At 39.8% G+C, this 22,181-nt stretch overlaps 1 protein-coding gene across 2 annotated transcripts in view; it reads right to left on the reverse strand.

Moving 5' to 3' along the window:
• Nucleotides 1-7,928, reverse strand: part of LOC108118347 (poly [ADP-ribose] polymerase-like) — a 172,339-nt gene extending 164,411 nt beyond the window's left edge. Inside the window, exon 1 of one of the 2 annotated variants that reach the window (XM_041817873.1) lies at nt 7,472-7,927. In XM_041817873.1, coding sequence (XP_041673807.1) covers nt 7,472-7,585 — 114 coding nt within the window. In that variant the 5' untranslated portion in view covers nt 7,586-7,927. Of the gene's footprint in view, nt 1-7,471 lie in introns of both variants that reach the window. The other variant, XM_041817874.1, reaches the window with a different exon arrangement.
• Nucleotides 7,929-22,181: the final 14,253 nt, after the last annotated feature.

The raw sequence follows: 22,181 nt of genomic DNA on the forward strand, positions 1-22,181 counted from the left end.
TTATTACTTGTAAAGTAACGCCGTTTCCGAACCTATAAAGTAAGCTAGATTAGTGTTGTGCCGGTTGGCAGTTCCTATTCATTGAAGATAAGGAAGTTTATGTTGGTAGGATAACTGTCCTCCGTTAAGCTTGTGGACTAGGGACTCAAATAGCGATGAATAGTAGAGCTAAAGGCGGCTGCCAGAGCTATTTTGAGAATGAGCGCGTGCTCTTTATTCTGAATGCAAAAACAAACAGTCTTAAGGCTAACAAAAAATTGGATTTCATAGCGGCCACGCAAATATACTGAGATTGCCGGCTAAGCATGGGCATACGGCCAGACGCTGTGTCAGCAGCTTGGCCGAAACGGGCTGTTGTCAAGATGACCGTTTTCTATTTGAATGTCCATGCTGTAATAACTGCCAGAATGGAGATTGCGATTAGTATGTAGATGGTTGACAGGTGTGTGTTTGATTGTGTCCTGAACCAGGTCGTCCCTCTGTCGCTGTAGATCTCCTTGATTGGCAGGGGTTTCAAGGTGTTTCAGTCGGTGACTTTACCGTTAGGTTTCGGAATTTTAATTTTGATTATCATTGTTTTGTTACTTGTGGAAGGCTCTAAAGAAAGTACATTGTACATTTCATGTTCTAACTGAATTAAAAAAAAAAAAAAATTTTTTTGATTTCTTCAGAATACAATATGTATCTTGGTATGAGATTAAGCTTCTCTGCAATGTTAGTTAGATGGTTTTATAGTAGTTCTATATTGGAATATAATCCTGCCATTATCTGAACTTTCTGCCACCTTTTTCCTTTCCGAATCTAGTTCTGTAAGAATCCTTTTCTGGTAAGAGTTCGTAAACTGACTTATAACTTTTTGTTCTTTGTTAATGTGACTCGCTATTTCCGTGAGTCTAAGCAATGTTTTCCGTTACAAATATTTGTTTTCCTTCTCCGTTTTCATTAATTTCAAGTCCATGTCGATTCTAGCTTCGGTATAGGTATAGAGGGTTTAAAAATTTGCCTGATTTTCGGTTTATGTATTTTCTGTTTACGTGGGGTACAGAGCGTCACTCAGTTATCGCTTAAAACTGTGGAGTGCAGTCTATCGACTGTAGAATTGCTACTTGGCTGTTGGAACGATGTGACATGTATTTCTATATTATATTGGGAAAGAAAATCCAAGAATACAGCCCTGCAGAATTTAGCTCTCTGAAAATATTTTACAGGCTTTAATTACGTTGACTGAATTCCTACTTAGCAGTGGGTAAGCCTGGTCGAATCTAGAGAATTTCTCTATGATCGTAAGGTTAAGTTCCCGTAATGTAAAGTTCTTTTTTTAAATTTTTCCCTGAGTAGCGTGGGAATTTTAGTTTAATAAATATAGAGTTAGATGTAACGGAGTTTGGGTGCATGCATATGTATATATTATATTTTTTTGCTCTTTTTTCAGTTTATCTGCAAATATGCGATGATCAGCAGTAGATATTCGCCCAATTTATACAGATTTAAAAAAACCCGAAAAACCAAAAATGCAAAAATCTCGGGACCTATAAGAGCCAGAAAGTTAGGCTTAAAAACACGTATTAAACAGATGCCACTGCAACTTGTCACTTGTATATCTTATAAGGCCTTACATGGACAGTGACGTCACTATCAGTTACTCAACATGCTTTCTCTGACAATAGGTGGCGCCTTGTGAATTTCCACTACCAAAATTAATATTTTAAAATTGTGTAAAACTGTAACGGGTATCTAGTCGCGGCACTCGACTCTTGTTTTTTCTGTAGTTGAACGAAATAGGTCGGGGTCAAGATTTATCCCTAAATTTCCGAAAACTATAATAAAATTATATTTAGCGAACCGCAATTAACCCGAAATTGGTAGAAATATTGTCAAGTCACCTTCCACAATGCAAAGTTTTAAAAAAACAAAAAAAAATAGAAAATCTGGAAGGAACCACATATTGACACCACGGGAGGAGCATAAAGTTGTAAATACACCATTACAAAATTCCAGAATAACATCTACAACAATTCTTAAAACCCTACAGAAGCATTAAGAATAAAAATTTTGTTCCCAAACCATCCGGAACACCCTGCACAATGCTGATATACATGGTAGAGTTGTTCGTAAAAACCCATTGATTTATGATTATAACAAAAACCCATTGATTTCTGATTATAACAAAAAATGCGTTTGGAGATCGCAAAAGTGCTTGTAAGCAAGTCGGATTTTTTTGGGAAAACGATATATTTATTGACAAATCAAAAACTAAAAATTTTGAACACGGCGGTCCTTTTAAAGTATGTCAAAATGCAAAAGAAGCCATGAGGGAAAAAACTTGATTCCAACTTTTAAGCACGTTTGCAAGAATGTGATAGTTTATGGGTGTGTAGCTGCAGGTGGAATGGGTCGAATGGTCTTTATGAAAGATCAAATTAATAAATTTGTGCATAAAGACATTTTACGCCAAAATGTAATTCCAAGAGCTCTTAAACTTGGGCTGAATCCGGCGTCGTTCGTAATTATACCCGTTACTCGTAGAGTAAAAGGGTATACTAGATTCGTTGAAAAGTATGTAACAGGTAGAAGGAAGCGTTTCCGACCCTATAAAGTATATATACTCTTGATCAGGATCAAAAGCGAAATAAATTGAGCCTTGTTCGTCTGTCCGTCCGTCCATCCGTCCGTATGAACGCTGAGATCTCAGGAACTATAAGAGATATAAAAATAAGATTAACCATGAAGATTCTTGAGGACTCTACGCAGCGCAAATTTATTACAACATCCTGCCACGCCCACTCTAATGCCCACAAATCGCAAAAAACTAAAATCGCTAAAATCTCGGGAACTATTTGAGCTAGAAAGTTGAACTTCAGTATGTATAAACTTTGGATGCCAGCGCATCGTTTGGTGGTACTATCTGGCCACACCCACCCATACGCCCACCAAGCTTAAAAGACGGTTTTCAAGAATTTCAAGAAAACCTGATATCTCGGTAACTATAAAAGATAGAAAGTTCGGATTAAGCATGTAGATTTGTATGATGCCCCAAATGCGAATTGGATTTTTCAATCTAGCCACGCCCACAAAACCTGAAAAACCAAAAATGCAAAAATCTCGGGAACTAATAGAGCTAGAAAGCTAGGTTTAAAAATACTTATTTTAGGGTTACCACTGCAAATTCCCACGAGTATTTATTCGGCTAACGCCTAGAAACCGCGGAACACTGTGGCGTCTATAATAATATTATGAATGCCTTCGGTTAACGTTGTTTAATTTATTTCTGTTAATATCTATCGATTCGCCAAAGATTTTTCAAATCGGAACATTATTTCGCTACTTATGAAGAAAGTGAAGTTATAATGCCTCACATGGGCAGTGACGTCACTATCAGTTAACCGACATGCTTTCTCCGACAATAGGTGGCGCTTGGGTAATTTCCACTAGCAAAATGAATATTTTAAAATTGTGTAAAACATTAACGGGTATCTTATAGTCGCGGCACTTGACTATAGCGTTTCCTCTTGTTTTATATGATAAGGACCCGAAATATTTGTCTAATTTAGTGCAAGGGTGGCTTTTATATCACTACAATCACCAGATTTTAATCCGATAGAATATAAAAGGTGTTCTTTATATTTTCTCAAACAACGATGGATTATTTGATTGATTTTTTTTTCGAAAGATAATCTTGTGGCATTACATTTTAAATATGATTTCTGGCATATGACCGCCACAGCTGGCTCGGATGTAGTCCAGTCTGGACGTACAATTGTCGATGAATGTAACGGAAGTAACAAGAAATACGGATCAATGATTCCACCAGATTAGAGGTGGAGAAACATCGATGTTCACGGACATCGATTTTTTCGATATTTTTGGCGAAAACATCGATGATTTAAATAAAAAATGTGCAGTTATTTTAATGTATTTGAACTTTATTTTATTTTGTAATGTTTAAAATTAAAAGTCAAATTTTCAACAAAAAATATCCAATTTATTATTCACTTATTAAATAAAAACGAAAAGAAAAGCAAATTAAAATAAAACTTTTCATGATATTCATGTTCCACTTCTTTGGTATATTGTCTATTCTTCGTTTGTAAATAAAAACAAAAAAAAAAAATTATATCAATGTTTCAATATATACATGGTCCAAAGAAAATAATAGTTCTTATGGATATTGTGATGTCCCTACTATAATTACTTTCCCGAACTCTACTATATATGTATATCTGCATATTATTTACATGTTTGTTTTTGTTTAAAAAGAGGAGCTTATAGACAACGGTCGATGATAGGCGCGTACGACGTTCACTTATAAGATGTCCAGCTTTACTGAAAACTCTTTCAGATTCGAACGAAGATGCCGGATTGCAAAAAGTTTTAAAAAGCGTCGCCATTTAATTAAGTGATATGTGTACTTACAATTCGTCAATCTTCCTCAATTTTGTCGACGATTGCTCAAAACGTATTCCGCATAGAACCATTATTTTCGAAATAAAATTGCACTATTTGCAAGCGTTGTTATGATGAATTGTCAAACCAAATTGAGAATAAAGCACTTGACATCTGTAAAATCGGTCGCCATCTTGAACAGTAATGCCACACACCTCTAGAAAAAACACCTTTTATATGGGATATGCTTCAGAAAAGGACAACATATGCTCAAAGGAATCCTTAAAATCAGCATTTATAGCTGAGTGAGATTTAATTGACGCTGAGGAGAGGGGCAACTGAATAATAAGAATGTCGACGTTTACAAGCTTTCATTAAGGCCAACGAAGATCTTTGGAATTGTTGTTTTCTTCATTATTTTATGAAGTATAGTAATAATTTTTGTGCGTAAAAATAGCTTTTCTGTGTGAATAATGAAATTATATAGTATTTAAGTTAAAACTTATTAGTTTTAAGTTTGAAATATGTGCTCAAAATGTATATATTTTACGAGACATTACAGAATTTTATAAAGTTGATCGTCAGCATCCATTGAATCCCATTCAGCTATTAATGCGGTTTTTAAGGATTTCTTCGAGGATATGTTGTCCTTTTCTGGAGGATATCCTATAAATGTTCTATGGGATTCAATCTGGTAATTTCAGAGGCGGCATAAGTTTCTTGCAGTGATTTAAATGCCACCCTTGCACTAAATACGACAAATATTTCGGGTTGGTATCTTATTGAAATACGAACTACGCTGGATTTAGTCCAAGTTTAAAAGCACTTGGAACAACATTTTGGCGTAAAATTCTTTAAACATAATTTTTATTAATTATCCACTCCACCTGCAGCTACACACCCCTAAACCATCAAATTCATTTCACTGTGCTTAACAGTTGGGATCAAGTCATTTTCCTTCATTGCATAATTTGCCTTACGATATGCTTTAAAAGGACCGCACCGCAGTGTCCAAAATTTTTAATTTTTGATTCCTCATTAAATATAACGTTTTCCCAAAATGATTCCGCCTAGCTTACATGCTCTTTTGCGAACTCAAAACGCATTTTTTATAATCTTATTCTAAAAGCTTCTCTAGTGTTTTACGAATTATTGTAGATTGTGAATGTTCAAGAAAGAATCCCGTATTATTATATTCATGTACAGTGCCGAACTAAATTTTTGGCACAGAAGGCTTCATGAACTTTAGGGCACGATTTCTCCCCTTAAAATTGAGATATTTAAATAAACCAAAATTTATACATATAATGTTATAAAAACATAACACGACAAAGTTTATTTCAACTTTTTACCTTCAATGGTTGATTTTTAAAAATTAAATAACATAAATAAGAGGTGAATTTGCCTGAACAAAATTTTTGGCACACTTATTGAAAAACTTAAAAATAAATGAAAATAACTAAAATTAATACTTTGTGGGTAAGCCATTTTGTTTTATAAAGGCTTCCAACCGTCTTGGCATCGAAGAAACGAAATTTTGGGTTGTTTCTGCCCCAATATTCTGCACCTTTTCTATTAGAGCCACCTTCAGCCTGGAATTTGTTTTTATCGCGCGTTTTTTAACGCACCTGTCCAGCTCCTTCGCACAAATCTTCAATGGGATTGAGGAGGATGCGGCAGAGTATGTTGGACGTTATGTGCGACCTACATACGCACATCATAAGCCGTATGCTTTGGGTCATTATCATGCTGAAATGAGAATGATGGTGGCAAGTTCAACTTTTCGGCACTTTTTTTTTAATTTCTTTTTAAAATATCTAAATAATATTTTTTGTCCATGATGCCTTCTATAAACTCCAGTTCGTTGACCCCTGAAGCGGACATGCAGCCCCACACAACAACGCCTCCACCACCATGTTTCACGTCGATACAAGGTTATTTTTTTGCAGCTCAGTATTCGGGTTTCTCCAAACGCGTTGCCCGCCATCAGATTGGAAAATTTTGATTTTGCTTTAATCCGAAAATATTACATTGTTCCAAAAATCAATTGGCTTCTTCAAATATTCTTTCGCATAGTCTAATCGCGTCTTCTGATTCCCTTTTGATATAACTGGCTTTCTTCTAGCCACTCGGTTATTATAATTTGCCTGATGAAGGGTCCCTTGCACCGTTATTGGATGAATTTCTTTTCCAAACTTTTTTTTAACTTCTGCTGCGATCTGAGTTGAAGAAATTTTTGGGTCCACCTTCACCATTTTCATAATGTGGGCCTGTTCCCGGGCGGTCAAAGCCTTGGGTCGTCCGGTGTGTTTTGCGCTTTCCAAAGAAGAAGCTCCCTTAAACGGCTTATGATGTGCGTATGTGGGTCGCACATAACGTCCAACATACTCTGCCGCATCCTCCTCAATCCCATTGAAGATTTGTGCGAAGGAGCTGGACAGGTGCGTTAAAAAACGCGCGATAAAAACAAATTCCAGGCTGAAGGTGGCTCTAATAGAAAAGGTGCAGAATATTGGGGCAGAAACAACCCAAAATTTCGTTTCTTCGATGCCAAGACGGTTGGAAGCCTTTATAAAACAAAATGGCTTACCCACAAAGTATTAATTTTAGTTATTTTCATTTATTTTTAAGTTTTTCAATAAGTGTGCCAAAAATTTTGTTCAGGCAAATTCACCTCTTATTTATGTTATTTAATTTTTAAAAATCAACCATTGAAGGTAAAAAGTTGAAATAAACTTTGTCGTGTTATGTTTTTATAACATTATATGTATAAATTTTGGTTTATTTAAATATCTCAATTTTAAGGGGAGAAATCGTGCCCTAAAGTTCATGAAGCCTTCTGTGCCAAAAATTTAGTTCGGCACTGTATGTACATAGGTTTAGAACTAAAATGGTTGGTTCTAACTTTTTAGATCTGTGTGTATGTACATATGTAAATATGAATAAACATATGTCAATGTCCCCTTCTGTATACATTTGTATGTATATATGTATATGTACATAAGTGCCTGTGAACATGCATGTCAATATGGTGGTTATAAAACATATAAATGTATGTATGTACATAAATTTGCACGTAAAAACTTACTTGAACCATAACAGCTATACGAAGGTTATCTTTTGGAATATAGCCTTTGCAGCCATTGCAAGACGCGCGTCCAGTTCTAGCATATTCCACCATATAAGGCAATTCTATATTCATAATTTGTTAAAATCGTTTTACTAGAGCGCACTGGAGACAAGATATCGATATTAGAGTTAGGAGTTAAACGAATATCAACCGATTTTTATATGCACAATTGGAATATTTCACAGCTCAATACGACATATGTATGTACATATGTACTTTCATACATTTGTACACTCCAATGAAAGCTTATATGAACATATGTATGTACCGAAGGATTCTAGATCCAGAATCGTTTAAGCACTTTGAGAATATGCCGATGATCAGAAAAGGGAAGGTAAAGAAATATTCCCAATATTTATATTCCTAATATACATACATATGTTAATATATGTATATGTATGTAGTTTCTATTAATTGCTTTTAATTCGAATGTAAGAAACCAAAATTTGATTTTTGGCTGATACCCAAATTCCATGAAGTACATCCTGAAACGAATGGAGTTCAAATTTCTTCTGCTTCAAATTTTCCTTAAGAAATTTCAGATACTGATCTTGGTTCATAATACAACAGATGAACAACATCATCTTCCCATACCGCCGAAGAGATTAAATTTATTTTCGTTTGGAAAAAAGTGCATCCTTCTTATTAATTAATTTAAGAATTTAAGATTAGGACAATATACCAAAGAAGTGGAACATGAATATCATGAACAGTTTTATTTTTGAATTTGCTCAGGTTAGGAAGCGCAAGGAGCGCCAAGTACCAGCGGTCAGGAGGCGCAAGGAGCGCCGAGCATCAGCGGCAGCAGCCAGACGGCACAGGTCCGCCATTTTGGAGCGCTAGGGCAGCGCCATATTTGGACCATATTTATTTGGAGATGCAGCATTCCCCCAGCAGGAGTTCCCGGCTGAACGGAGGGGAAGCCACCCCTACAAAAACGCAGCAGCCAGCGAGTAGTGCAGCAGAAAACCGGCCAGGGGTTAACATAACCACGGCGTCGGCCATTTCTCGCCCAGCCACTACAGCGACTACAGTAGCGTCCCAACCAAGGAGTACTGTAACAGCAGCTGCGAGCTCAGAGCCGGAGGTGGGCCAGCCACCCACGGCGTACCTTTTGGATAGGATCACGGCGTTGGAGAATGAGCTGTAGCAGGTTAGAGCCATGAACACAACGAGCACCAATTGCGCGCCAATCGCAGTTGGCCAAGCGCAAATGTCGCCAACAGTGGAGCGTCGGGTCGGCCGCCATCTTGGCGCGGACCGCCATTAGCCACATCGAACGGTGAGGCCCCAACTAACGGGGTCGGGCCGGTCCCACATAGCGGTGTCGGTGCGAGCACTGCGGCCTACACGCTGCCGCCATCTTGGAGTGGACCACCGTTACTAACGACTAGCAACCCACTGTGTGCTACAAGTGCTGCGCAGACAGCGCATGGATTCGTGCTACCGGACGGGAGCATCCACAACGTGGCAACTGCATCGCCATTCGTGGGATCCTACGCCTCGATGACACCGATTGGAACCCAAGGAGCGAATGGGCCAAGGAGGCTCCCGGACTTGCCTATATTTGGAGGGCAGCCCGAGGATTGGCCCATCTTTAATTGTGCATTTGTGTAGACGACCCAAGCGTACAACTAACTGCACGGACCTGAAGAACAACCAGAGGCTGTTGAAGGGACTGAAAGATGAAGCACGCGAGACAGTGAAGTCGCTGCTGATTCACCCTGCGAATGTCAGAGCCGTGATGGAGCAGTTGCGCTTTAGGTTTGGCCGACCGGAGCAGCTTATACGCAGCCAGCTGAACAGCGTGCGAGAGGTGCCGCCGATTACGGAGCAGAACCTGGCGAGGATCGTTCCCTTCGCAACTAGAGTGAATAACCTCACGGCCTTCTTGCAGTCGGCGTAGAGCACTTCACGATTGTGTACGATTTTGGATGTAGAGGGAAAGGAGCCGAGGCGTCGAGTTCTACACGCGAGCGTCGACCAGGACGGATACGAGCAGCGGGATGACCGGCATAGAGGTTGTCAAATTTGTGGAGGGCAACATGCTACGACGAACTGCAGGGAGTTCATCGGAGCTTCGCCACCGGGCAGGTGAAGCATGGTGAAGAGGCATCGGGTCTGCTTCACATGCTTACGGAGTGGGCATACGACCAGATCCTGCGATGTGCATGGCGAGTGCCAGATTAACGGATGCCGCAGATTGCATCACCGTCTGCTACATGGAGAGGACGAAGGGCGAAGAAGGCCGGAACAGCGAGGTGGCTTCAGGCGCCACAACGGAGGAAACCAGATGTCAGCTGTTTCCAGACGCAGCCCGGGAAGGAGGTCTTCGCCACGAGGTGGTTACCGGGGCCACGAGAGGATTGGAGGAAGAGCCAGCAGGGAGCCTACCAACGTGGTGAGTCTGGAGATAAGTGGAGCTGGGAAGCCCACTCGCCACCCGTTGAGGAACGTGTACGCCGTTTCAAACTTGAGTCTGCCGATGCAAACGTTAAGTCGACGAGATGTCCATTGCGTGCAAAGGGATTCGCGACTACGTGGTGCCGAAGTTGCTAATCGGACTGGACCATGGTCATCTGGGATTGCCACTTAGGACGAGGCGGTTTGCCAGAGAGGGACCGTATGCGGCCGCAACCGAGCTTGGGTGGGTTGTGTTCGGGCCAGTAAGTGGACAGTCAACTACGCCGTCACCGAGGTCCTGCCTTCTAGCTTCTACTTCGACATGGAAAGCTTTGGTGTAAAGCTCGCGCCACCGGTCGCAGCCAGCGACGACGCGCGGGCCCAAAGGATCCTCGAGGACACCACGGTGAAAGTGGGGCGTCTCTACCAGACGGGATTGTTTTGGAAGGACGACCACGCTGTGCTGCCACGGAGCTACGAGATGGCGCACAGATGGCTGATCACCGTCGAGAAGAAGTTGAAGCGCAACGGGCAGTTGGCTCTGGAATACGACCGTATCATCAAGGATTACGTTTCCAAAGGATATGCAAGGAAGCTGCAGCCAGATGAGGTCGCGGTGAAGAGCGACAAGCTGTGGTATTTGCCACATTTTGGTGTGGAAAACCCAAACAAGCCCGGTAAGGTCCGGCTTGTGTTTGATGCTGCAGCCAAAGTTGTGCTCTTCCACTTCAGAGAAGGAGCAGTCGGAGTCTGCGGGGACATCAAGGAGATGTTCCACCAAGTGCTGATCCGACCCGAGGATCGATGTTCCCGACGGTTCCTCTGGAGAGATGGCAACGACGATCGAGAGCCGGATATATACGAAATGAACGTAATGACGTTTGGAGCAGCCTGCTCGCCGAGCACTGCGCACTACGTCAAGACGGTGAATGCGCTGAAGTTTCGGGATTCAGATCCGAGGGCAGTCAAGGCCATCATCGACCACCATTACGTCGATGAGTACGTGGATAGTTTCGAATGCGTTGGCAGGTAGCAACGGATGACTTCAGATTCAACTTGGAGTGTCATCGAGTGCCAAAAAGCGTCCTAAGTGGAGAGCGAGTCCCAACAAAGAGGGAGTTTTTGAGTCTGCTGATGTCAACGTTCGACCCATTGGCGTTCCTGTGCTGCCTGATGATTACAGCGAAGCTGTTGTTGCGGGAGATCTGGAGGCAGAAGATCCAGTGGAACGAACCGCTGCCGGAGGAGATAGGCAGAGCCTTTGCTGCCTGGCGCAGAGAGATGGACGCCGTGGGACAGTTCCAATGTCCTCGCCACTATTTTGAGCGTGGAGCAGTGTGGACCATCGAGCTACACGTTTTCGTGGACGCAAGTCAATCTGCATTCGTGGCGGTGCCCTGTTGGAGGGTCACGTACAAGAATGGCAACGTGCTGGTTAGCTTCGTGTGCGCAAAGACGAAGTGTGCGCCGATGAGAACGATGTCCACCCACGGCGGGAACTGCAGGCAGCGGTCCTTTGAACCAGAGTGATAAATACTGTCAAGGAAGAACACAGTGTGGACATCAGCGATACGGTTTTATGGACGGATTCAAAAACGGTGCTGAAATGGATCGGCAGCACCCACCGCCGGTATAAGCAGTTTGTTGGCAACCGAGTGGCGGAGATTTTGGAGTCGTCGAAGGTTTCCCAGTGGAGATGGGTACCTAAAGCTGACAACGCAGCGGATGATGCGCCGCGGTCGCAGAGCAAGGCGGACCTTAGCCCGGAATCCCGGTGGCTAAGCGGTCCCGCAATTTTGAGGCAGCCAGCAAGCGGCTGGCCAACGCCTGAGGGGGTAACCGAGCATGTTCCAGATGCACCTGATGAAGAGGAGATGCCCGGTGAGTTCGCATTGGTAGCATCGAATGAACTTGTCATCCTGTTCCAGAGATTCTCGAGCTTCAGTCGCCTGGTGAGGACCACCGCCTGGGTCCTGAGGCCTGTGATACTGTCACACAGGCACAGTCTTACGGAGATGGTAGTAAGACACTACCACGCCCAGATGAAGCATCAAAACGTGGATGCGACGATTGCCCAGATCCGGACGAGATTCTGGGTCACGAAGATAAGTCGAGTGCTGAAGGAGGTAATCTCGTCGTGCAACGAATGCAAGCTACAACGGACGCGGCCGATGCCGGTTATAATGGGACCGCCTCTGGAGGAGGTGGGTCATGGAGTACGCTTGTGCGCCGCGAGAAGTGGTGCCGGAGAACGGAGCCCATCCGCCAGGGCTATATGGTCTTCGTCTGCGATCCTGCCTTGTCCAGACGAGAGTGGCGCAAGGGCATCGTGGAGGAGGTATACAGCGGAGCTGATGGAGACGTCAGACGCGCCACTGTGCGCGTAAATGATAATGGACTATCTTGGACAATGTTGCGGCCCGTCTCTAAACTTGCAGTTTTAGATTTGAGTGAAGCGGGTCTTCACGGGGTCGGGGATGTCGACGGTCAAAACATTGATATCGATAGTTAAGTCAGTATTAATAGGAAATTTAAAATTTTTTAAGTTATCCGATTTTTGGCCCATTGAAGTACGGGCTTATTAATCGCGGTTATGTGAATGCCGCCAGAAAGTGCCTTTTCACTGTTTTGTGAATAGTAGGAGGACGCACAGCCGTAAGAAGAGGAGGAATAAAACGTTCCGTTCGCCATAGCCATAGGCCTTTGAAGTTCACCTTTCTTTGGACCTAAGCGTGTGGGGAGCCGTTTAAGGCAACTCCGCACTTCACAAGACGACAAATACATTAAAATAACTGCACATTTTACATTACATTTATACCCGTTACTCGTAGAGTAAAAGGGTATACTAGATTCGTTGAAAAGTATGTAATAGATAGAAGGAAGCTTTTGCGACCCTATAAAGTATATATATTCTTGATCAGGATCAATAACGAAGTCGATTGAGCCATGTCCGTCTGTCCGTCCGTCCGTCCGTATGAACGCTGAGATCTCAGGAACTATAGCAGATACAAAGTTGAGATTAAGCAAGAAGATTATTGAGGTCCCGGGACAGCGCAAGTTACAGCATCCTGCCACGCCCACTCTACCGCCCACAAATCGCAAAAAACTAATATTGCTGAAATCTCGGGAACTATTGCAGCTAGAAAGTTGAATTTCAGAAAGTATAATCTTTAGATGGCAACGCATCTTATAGTGGTACTACTATCCGGCCACACCCGCCCATACGCCCACAAGGCTCAAAAGACGGTTTTCGGATTTTCTAGAAAAGCTGATATCTCGGTAACTATAAGGGATAGAAAGTTCGGATTAAGCATGTAGGTTTCTATAATGCTCCCAATGCGAATTGTTTTTTTCCGATCACGCCACGCCCACTCTAACGCCCACAAAACCCGAAAAACCAAAAATGCAAAAATCTCGGAAACTATAAGAGCTACAAAGTCTTGCTTAAGAATACGTATTTAAGAGGTGCCACTGCAAATTGCAACGAAAATGCATCCGGCCACTCTCACTCTAACCCCCACAAACCGCGAAAAACTGTGGCGTCTATAATATTAATATGAATGCGTTCGTTTGACCTTGTATAAGTTATTTCTGGTAATATTTATCGATTTACCAAAGATTTTTTAAATCGGAACATTATTTCGCTGTTTATAAAGAAATTAAATTATAAGGCCTCACATGGGCAGTGACGTCACTATAAGCATACTCAACAAACTTCCTCTGACAATAGGTGGCGCATTGTGAATTTCCACTAGCAAAATAATATTTTAAAATTTTGTAAAACAGTAACGGGTCGCGGCACCCAACTATAGCGTTTCCTCTTGTTTTTTTTATTAAGACTATTACTCGTAGAGTAAAAGGGTATACTAGATTCGTTGAAAAGTATGTAACGGATAGAAAGAAGCTTTTGCGACCCTATAAAGTATATATATTCTTGATCAGGATCAATAGCGAAGCTGATTGAGCCATGTCCGTCTGCCATTCCGTCTGTCCTTCTGTCTGTCTGTCCGTATGAACGCTGAGATCTTAGAAACCATAAAAGATACAAAGTTGAGATTAACCATGAAGATTCTTGAGGTCCCTACGCAGCGCAAGTTTATTACAGCATCCTGCTACGCCCACTCTAACGCCCACAAATCGCGAAGAACTAAAATCAATGAAATCTCCGGAACTATTAGAGGAAGAAAGTTGAAATTCAGTATGTATAATCTTTAGATGCCAGCGGAACTTATAGTGGTACTATTATCCGGCCACACCCACCCATACGTCCACCAAGCTCAAAAGACGGTGTTCGCATTTTCTAGAATAGCTGATATCTCGATGACTATAAGAGATAGAAAGTTCGGATTAACAATGTGGGTTTTTATGATGCCCCAAATGCAAATTTATTTTTTCTCATCTATCCCACACACCCTAACGCCCACAAAAACCCGAAAAACCAAAAATGCAAAAATTTCAGAAACCATAAGAGCTACAAAGTTTTGCTTAAGAATTCGTATTTAAGAGATGACACTGCAACTTGCCACGAAGTTACATCCGGCCACGCCCACTCTAACGCCCACAAACCGTGAAAAACTGTGGCGTCTATAATATTATTATGAATGCCTACGTTTGGCCTTGTATAAGTTATTTCTGTTAATATATATCGATTTATTAAAGATTTTTTAAATCGGTATATTATTTCGCTATATATGAAAAATTTAGGTTATAAGGCCTCACATGGCTTGTGACGTCACTATCAATTACTCGACATGCTTCCTTTGACAATAGGTAGTGCCTTGTGAATTTCCACTACTACTCCAATTTTTATACCCGTTGCTTGTAGAGTAAAAAGGGTGTTCAAGATTCGTTGAAAAGTATGTAAGAGGTAGAAGGAAGCGTTTCCGACCCTATAAAGTATATATATTCTTGATCAGGATCAATAGCGAAGCCGATGGAGTCATGTCCGTCTGCCCTTCCGTCTGTCCTTCTGTCTGTCTGTCCGTATGAACGCTGAGATCTTAGAAACTATAAAAGATACAAAGTTGAGATTAACCATGACGATTCTTGAGGTCCCTACGCAGCGCAAGTTTATTACAGCATCCTGCCACGCCAACTCTAACGCCCACAAAACGCGAAGAACTAAAATCAATGAAATCTCCGGAACTATTAGAGCTAGAAAGTTGAAATTCAGTATGTATAATCTTTAAATGCCAGCGGATCTTATAGTGGTACTGTTATCCGGCCACACTTACCCATAAGTCCACCAAGCTCAAAAGGCGGTGTTCGCATTTTCTAGAAAAGCTGATATCTCGATAACTATAAGAGATAGAAAGTTCGGATTAACAATGTGGGTTTTTATGATGCCCCAAATGCAAATTTATTTTTCTTATCTATCCACACACACCCTAACGCCCACAAAATCCGAAAAACCAAAAATGCAAAAATTTCAGAAACTATAAGAGCTACAAAGTTTTGCTTCAGAATTCGTATTTAAGAGATGCCACTGCAACTTGCCACGAAGATACATCCGGCCCACAAACCGTTAAAAACTGTGGCGTCTAAAATATTATTATGAATGCCTTCGTTTGGCCTTGTATAAGTTATTTCTGTTAATATTTTCGATTTGCTAAAGATTTTTTAAATCGGATCATTGTTTCGCTATTTATGAAGAAATTTAGGTTATAAGGCCTCACATGGGCAGTGACGTCACTATCAGTTACTCGTCATGTTTTCTCTGACAATAGGTGGCGCCGGCACTCGACTATAGCGTTTCCTCTTGTTTTTTTTTTGTTATATTTTATTTATATTTTTTTTTTTATCCGAAAGACCAGCTTTAGTAATTTGCCATAATTTTAAAGCTGACATTCTTATAAAACATGCGATGGGATTGTAGAATTTTCTCTCTGTATTTCTTCACAATATTGTACATATATTCCTTCATCAATTTTGCCTTTATCTTTGCACTCTAAACCTTGCCTGCCGTTATTAATATTTATTTTAATTCTTCTTTTGTTTTTATTTTAATATTTTTGGATCGAACAAAAATTTCTTCGCTTTGTATATATAATATATCACGATATTCGTATTCATATTCATTTTCAACCAAAATTGAGATTTTTATTCGCAACTGTCACAAGAATACTTCACCTATTTAGTGTGTGTGGTCTTACAAAGATAAAAGGAAGATTGGGTCCATCACGGTCCGTGATTCGGCTGCACCAGTTATGGTTCTAGCCTGTGCCAGGATGATGTCCACGTATCCTCCAAGGGTTGATGTTGTCGAAGTTCAGATATATGTATGTAGATTGATCCCAATAAATAATTCAAATAGTACGAGTTGAGATTAAGCGTCCACTGGCTTTGAGTTAAAGGTCTGGACTGAATTCATATATTCTCCAGCGGTGGCCAAGTTGTCGCCGCTGCCGAGTGTACAAAAGTTCTAATACGCTAATAAATAAAACGAATGTAAACAAAGAATTGCCTAGGTGAAAGTGGTGCTTGATGCGTTCCCTGATTAGGATGCCGGTTCCGCCGTGGGCTTTATCATTTAGATGATCTGTGCGATAGAATGTGGAGCCTGTTATTACATCCTGTTTACAATGTTATTGGCGTTCTTTGCAGAGAACCCTTTTTCCCTAAGATCATCGATAACTTCCTTAGCGGTTACGTCGGGCTCGATTCCCTTTAAAAAACCACTTGCAGGCCCCTGCTGCTTTTTAGTTGCTAGGGGTAGTAGCATTTCCTAGCTTCTTAAGGTATTTGGATACAGCTCGGAATTGTTCTTCAGATTTGGTCTGTAGCTTGGTTTCATGGATATTCCCTTTAGTGACCGGAACAACATGAATGTTTCCGTCCCCGTTCAGCGCAACAATTTTGTTGACCAGGGCGTTAGAGATTTTTTGGTTTTGATTTTTTGTCGTAGCTATAGCTACGGCATAATTTCAACTCTGTATCTTTTATAGTTCCTGAGATCTCAGCCTTCATTCGGACAGACGGACGGACAGTCGGGTATGGCTTTCGCTATTAATACAGATCAATAATATATGTACTCTATAGGGTCGGAAACGCTTCCATCTATCTGTTACATACTTTTCAACGAATCTAATATACCCTTTTACTATACGAGTAACGGGTATAATAAAATAATATCAGAAACAGCCAGCGAAAATCGGAAAGAATATTTGTATACTAAATACAGTCCAATTTGATGAAGACTACTTTATATTTCAAGGTGATTAACTAACCAATAAAATGTACCTCCAAATTAAAAGAAATTCAGACATATGCTGAACTTAAAGTACTAATTATAAAAGTGCAAACCTAATTCCAGCTGGCGCATCAAAATAGAGAGACATACAGTTATGTTTTACTGCTAGAGACAATCCTATTGCCTGGAATATTGTTATTAGAATGTAATTCGAATTAATTTTAATTTTTCATTAAAACTTTAAAAAAAATATATAACACCTCCGAATAAGCAGACATGAGTGCACACTTGAAAAAGGTGGTTAGTACACAGGTGGACTCACCCAAGAGAAAAGAAATGGTCAGGTCTTTCAGAATAAAATGGAAGCTAGATTTTATAGAGTAACTAACACAGATGCACCCAGCCAAACCGAGTATCCGTACATGTAAGTAATTAAAATTAGTAAATCACTTCAGCCAAATATTGAAAATTAAATAGTCTTAACCGTAAGTACTAGTTAAAGGAGTGACATATCCATAACCCGTATGTGTATAACATAACATATCGCACCCACATGCTCAATTAACAAAGGCTATTAGAAAAAGATCATGGCATCGACGGCGAACGGAAAAAAACCCAGAATTGAAAAATCCAGATTCCTAGGCTAAATACTAACTACTTGCATCCCAGAGCGAATACACTTTAATCCAAAAATTTGAAGTTTAATTCAAAAGTCCTCCCAGAAAAATTTATAACAGTACTTGATATGGGAAAAGCTCCAAAACGAGGCTTCATTGCCGAGGAAGTCTTAAGAATAGGATTAATTTAGTTTGAGACCTATTTGTAATAGGTTGGTGTTCTTCAACTAAAAATAGGTGAGTGTGTACTATCAGGTAACTTAAATTTTATTTTTGTGTGTTAAATTGAAACTTATAATTATATACATATTTCAATTATATAAAATGATAAATTTTTAAAGCCACTTAAAGTTTCTGTGAAAAAAGGTAATAATAATACTACTTTTTGCTAAGAAGATAAGCGATGCACAGCGGCCTTTCCATTCGTCCAAAAAATAAGGCATATACCAAAACTTTTGTATAAGCGCTGCGCGCGCAATAGCTTAACAAACATTTCCTATAGATTAATTTTAACGTTTCGTTTACAGTTTAATAAATTCACAGTAAAAAGGAACGAAGAGATAACATATTATCGTTTATATTTAAGCAGCTGAAAAGTTTTTAAGCGTCCAGGTATTTATAAAAATTATGTTTAAATATTCATTTTTTGATGATCTTAATAAAAAAGAATCAGATTTTAACATTCTCAATTACATTGTGACTCTTTGTGTATAAGGCTTATGTGTTTTAAGAGGTCAAAAAGAGAGATAAAATTTTAACACAAAACTATAAAATAATTTTGCAACACCTTATAAATTTAAAAAAAAAATACAATATGCATAATTCTCTTGGAGGGAATAATCTAACTCAATAAATTACTTTTAGCTCAACAATGTATGGTTCATTAAAAGAAATGTAGGTGGTTACGACCGGTACGTTCATATATAATAAATATATATAAATAAATAAATATATATAAACATTATAACGGAAAAAAAATATTTTCTAAATCAGCTTGAATTAACAGAAAAAAGCAAATGCTCCCGACCGGATAGCCGGGGAGACGACTAATAATCTTAATCAATAATATGAGTGTAAATACTTAAATATGAATAAATATTCTTTTTGTCAATCTAAAAAAATTCAAATCGAAATATAATTTCATATTCTTAAAATTTATTTGTTTGCTTTAAATGTATTGTATAATGTATTTTTTAAATAATTGTATTCTGCATTATATTAACTTAACATCCAATTAAATTCATAATTACTTTGATTTATTGACGATTTAATTAAATTTCTTCGCAATTATTATATTATAATCCATTATTATACCCGTTACTCGTAGAGTAAAAGGGTATACTAGATTCGTTGAAAAGTATGTAACAGATAGAAGGAAGCTTTTGCGACCCTATAAAGTATATATATTCTTGATCAGGATCAATAGCGAAGTCGATTGAGCCATGTCCGTCTGTCCGTCCGTCCGTCCGTCCGTCCGTCCGTCCGTCCGTCCGTATGAACGCTGAGATCTCAGGAACTATAGCAGATACAAAGCTGAGATTAGGCATGAAGATTCTTGAGGTCCCGGGACAGCGCAAGTTTATTACAGCATCCTGCCACGCCCACTCTAACGCCCACAAGTCGCAAAAAACTAAAATTGCTGAAATCTCAGGAACTATTGCAGTTAGAAAGTTGAAATTCAAAAAGTATAATCTTTAGATGGCAGCGCATCTTATAGTGGTACTACTATCCGGCCACACCCACCCATACGCCCACAAGGCTCAAAAGACGGTTTTCGGATTTTCTAGAAAAGCTGATATCTCGGTAACTATAAGAGATAGAAAGTTCGGATCAAGCATGTATGTTTCTATAATGCTCCCAATGCGAATTGTTTTTTTCCAATCACGCCACGCCCACTCTAACGCCCACAAAACCCGAAAAACCAAAAATGCAAAAATCTCAAAAACTATAAAAGCTACACAATTTTGCTTAAGAACACGTATTTAGGAGATGCCTCTGCAACTTGCCACGAAGTTGCATCCGGCCACGCCCACTCTAACGCCCACAAACCGCGGAAAACTGTGGAGTCTACAATATTATTATGAATGCCTTCGTTTGACCTTGTGTAACTTATTTCTGTTAATATCTATCGACTTACAAAAGATTTTTCAAATCGGAACATTATTTCGCTATTTATGAAGAAATTAAGGTTATAAGGCTCCACATGGGCAGTGACGTCACTATAAGCATACTCAACATACTTCCTCTGACAATAGGTGGCGCCTTGTGAATTTCCACTAGCAAAATTAAGATTTTAAAATTGTGTAAAACAGTAACGGGTATCTTATAGTCGCGGCACTCGACTATAGCTTTTCCTCTTGTTTTTAGTTTACTATTTTGACAAGACCACATATCTTATTAAACTAACTATTTTAATTATTATTTCCGAGGACCACGCTGTCAAAATCCCTTATATTGATATTATTCTGATATTTCCATTTCACTTATTAATTTAACGGTTTTTATAATTATTTCCACGAAGCACGCTGTAACAATCCAGTTGAACTGTATAAAAGGAACGTCTAACTTAATTTTGATTTATCAATTAGCAGCAGGGCGGTGAACAATGTATGTCAACTCAAAGTGGCACCGAGCGAAAAGATCTTTGAAAACATTTCAATATAATCTTTTAAAGTAATGGGCATAAAATATTGAAGTCTGTAAGATGTGCGCTACTCAAGTAGGTGTCCCTAATATCAAATGATAATATAGAAGAAAGAAGTAATATTGTTTACAGTAAATAATGATCCGACACAAGGAGGACATGCAGGCATTATATAATAAAAGACAGGCAAGGACCGGCAATCCCATGCATCTCGTCCTCTCCTTCACCCGAGATGGAGCAGGATGAGAGTGCTGATCAAGTAGACTCTTTCTCCTACCTCAAATATTCTATTTTGTCTTGATGGGTTACACCTGTCAAGATTATCCCTCTGTGCTTTTTGAATTTGGTTAATGACCGAATGTAATTTTTTATTATTTTTAACGGTCGCCCGCACTGTATCATTAATTTGCTTATCCATTCTGATGCACCTCGCCATTTCTGTTAGGGTGCTGTGGAGGCGTTCGCTTTGTCCGTTTGAACTACTGTGCAGCGGGGGTGAATTTACAACATCTATGCCATACTGATTTTTGAGTAACGATGTGATCGTTTCACAGCTGAAAGAAGCTTAGTTATCACAGTATATTGTCTTTATATTTGGGAATAAGTTAATTAATTGGAGAATAGGGATTTTCACGTCTACATTGCCCTAGACACTATTGGCTGTACTACCGCAAATTTGAAGAATTTGTCGATGGCCGTTAAAAACAGTTTTTTATCTGTGGAAAAAATATCAATATGCAGCATTTCGCCGACGTATGACGCAATTGGAGTTACCCCAAGTTCTTGTTTCTTGGGGTGTCTATTATACTTTGCTGTAGTGCATATTTTGCAATTTGTCAATATTTCAGTAGTCAACTTTGACATTTTTGGAAAATAATAGTCGCGGAGGACTTGTTTGATATTATTCTGAGCAGCTCTGTGTGCACGATTGTGCTCTGCGGTGATTATTTCGATCTGCTCACTTTTATCAGAAATGTCTGACACAAAGTTCTTGCATTGCCAAAATTTCATATTGGAAAATTTGATACTAATGCATGTTGAATGCTTGCCAATGTTGGCAAGTTACAATGAATAGCGTTGAAAAATGTTGGGTTAATGATTGGTCTTAATGTTTCGAAAAGGGTCGATTTTTCCGTGAAATGTATAATATGACGGGATTTATTTCCGAAAAATATAAAGAATCGCTTTAAGGAATACTTTGCCTCTTCTAGGACTTTCTGATTTTTGAAACAATTTGAAGGTTTTTCCGTTGTTTCTATCGTATAAGTGCTAGATTCTTCACTGTGAACTGTTGCAAAATCAGATTCGGGTTCTTTTAGAAGGGCGTTGATGTTTTGTCGCAAAAGGGGGTCGGCGACAAAATTTGCTTTGCCCGGAGTGCATATGACTTTTGCGAGGTAGTCATCTATAAATGCTTTCCAACGTTTTAATTTGGCATTTGGGTTCTTGTTGAAGACAGCGAACGTTAGTGGCTTATGGTCAGTGTAGATTCTTATGTCACGAGTGCCATACAGATACTGCCTTAATTTTCCTAGAGCCCAGACTATAGCGAGTAACTCTCTTTCGTTAGTAGTTTCGCAGTCTTTAAGGGTTCTGGATATCAGCGTTATGGGTTTTTTGTCTTGCGACAGTACTGCCCCGACGCCGTAAGCTGACGCATCGGTTGTCAGACCGAACGGTTTTTTAAAATCTGGGTTTTGAGGGTGACATCTTCTGATGCCAAAAGGTTTCGAAGTATATAGAACGCGTCTCTTTGCTGATCGTTAAAATTTATTGGTATTTTCCTAGATATGTGTTTACTTACGGAAACGTTTT

The sequence above is a fragment of the Drosophila eugracilis genome, unplaced genomic scaffold, assembly GCF_018153835.1.
Source record: "Drosophila eugracilis isolate 14026-0451.02 unplaced genomic scaffold, ASM1815383v1 contig_2029, whole genome shotgun sequence".
NCBI classification, from domain to species: domain Eukaryota; kingdom Metazoa; phylum Arthropoda; class Insecta; order Diptera; family Drosophilidae; genus Drosophila; species Drosophila eugracilis.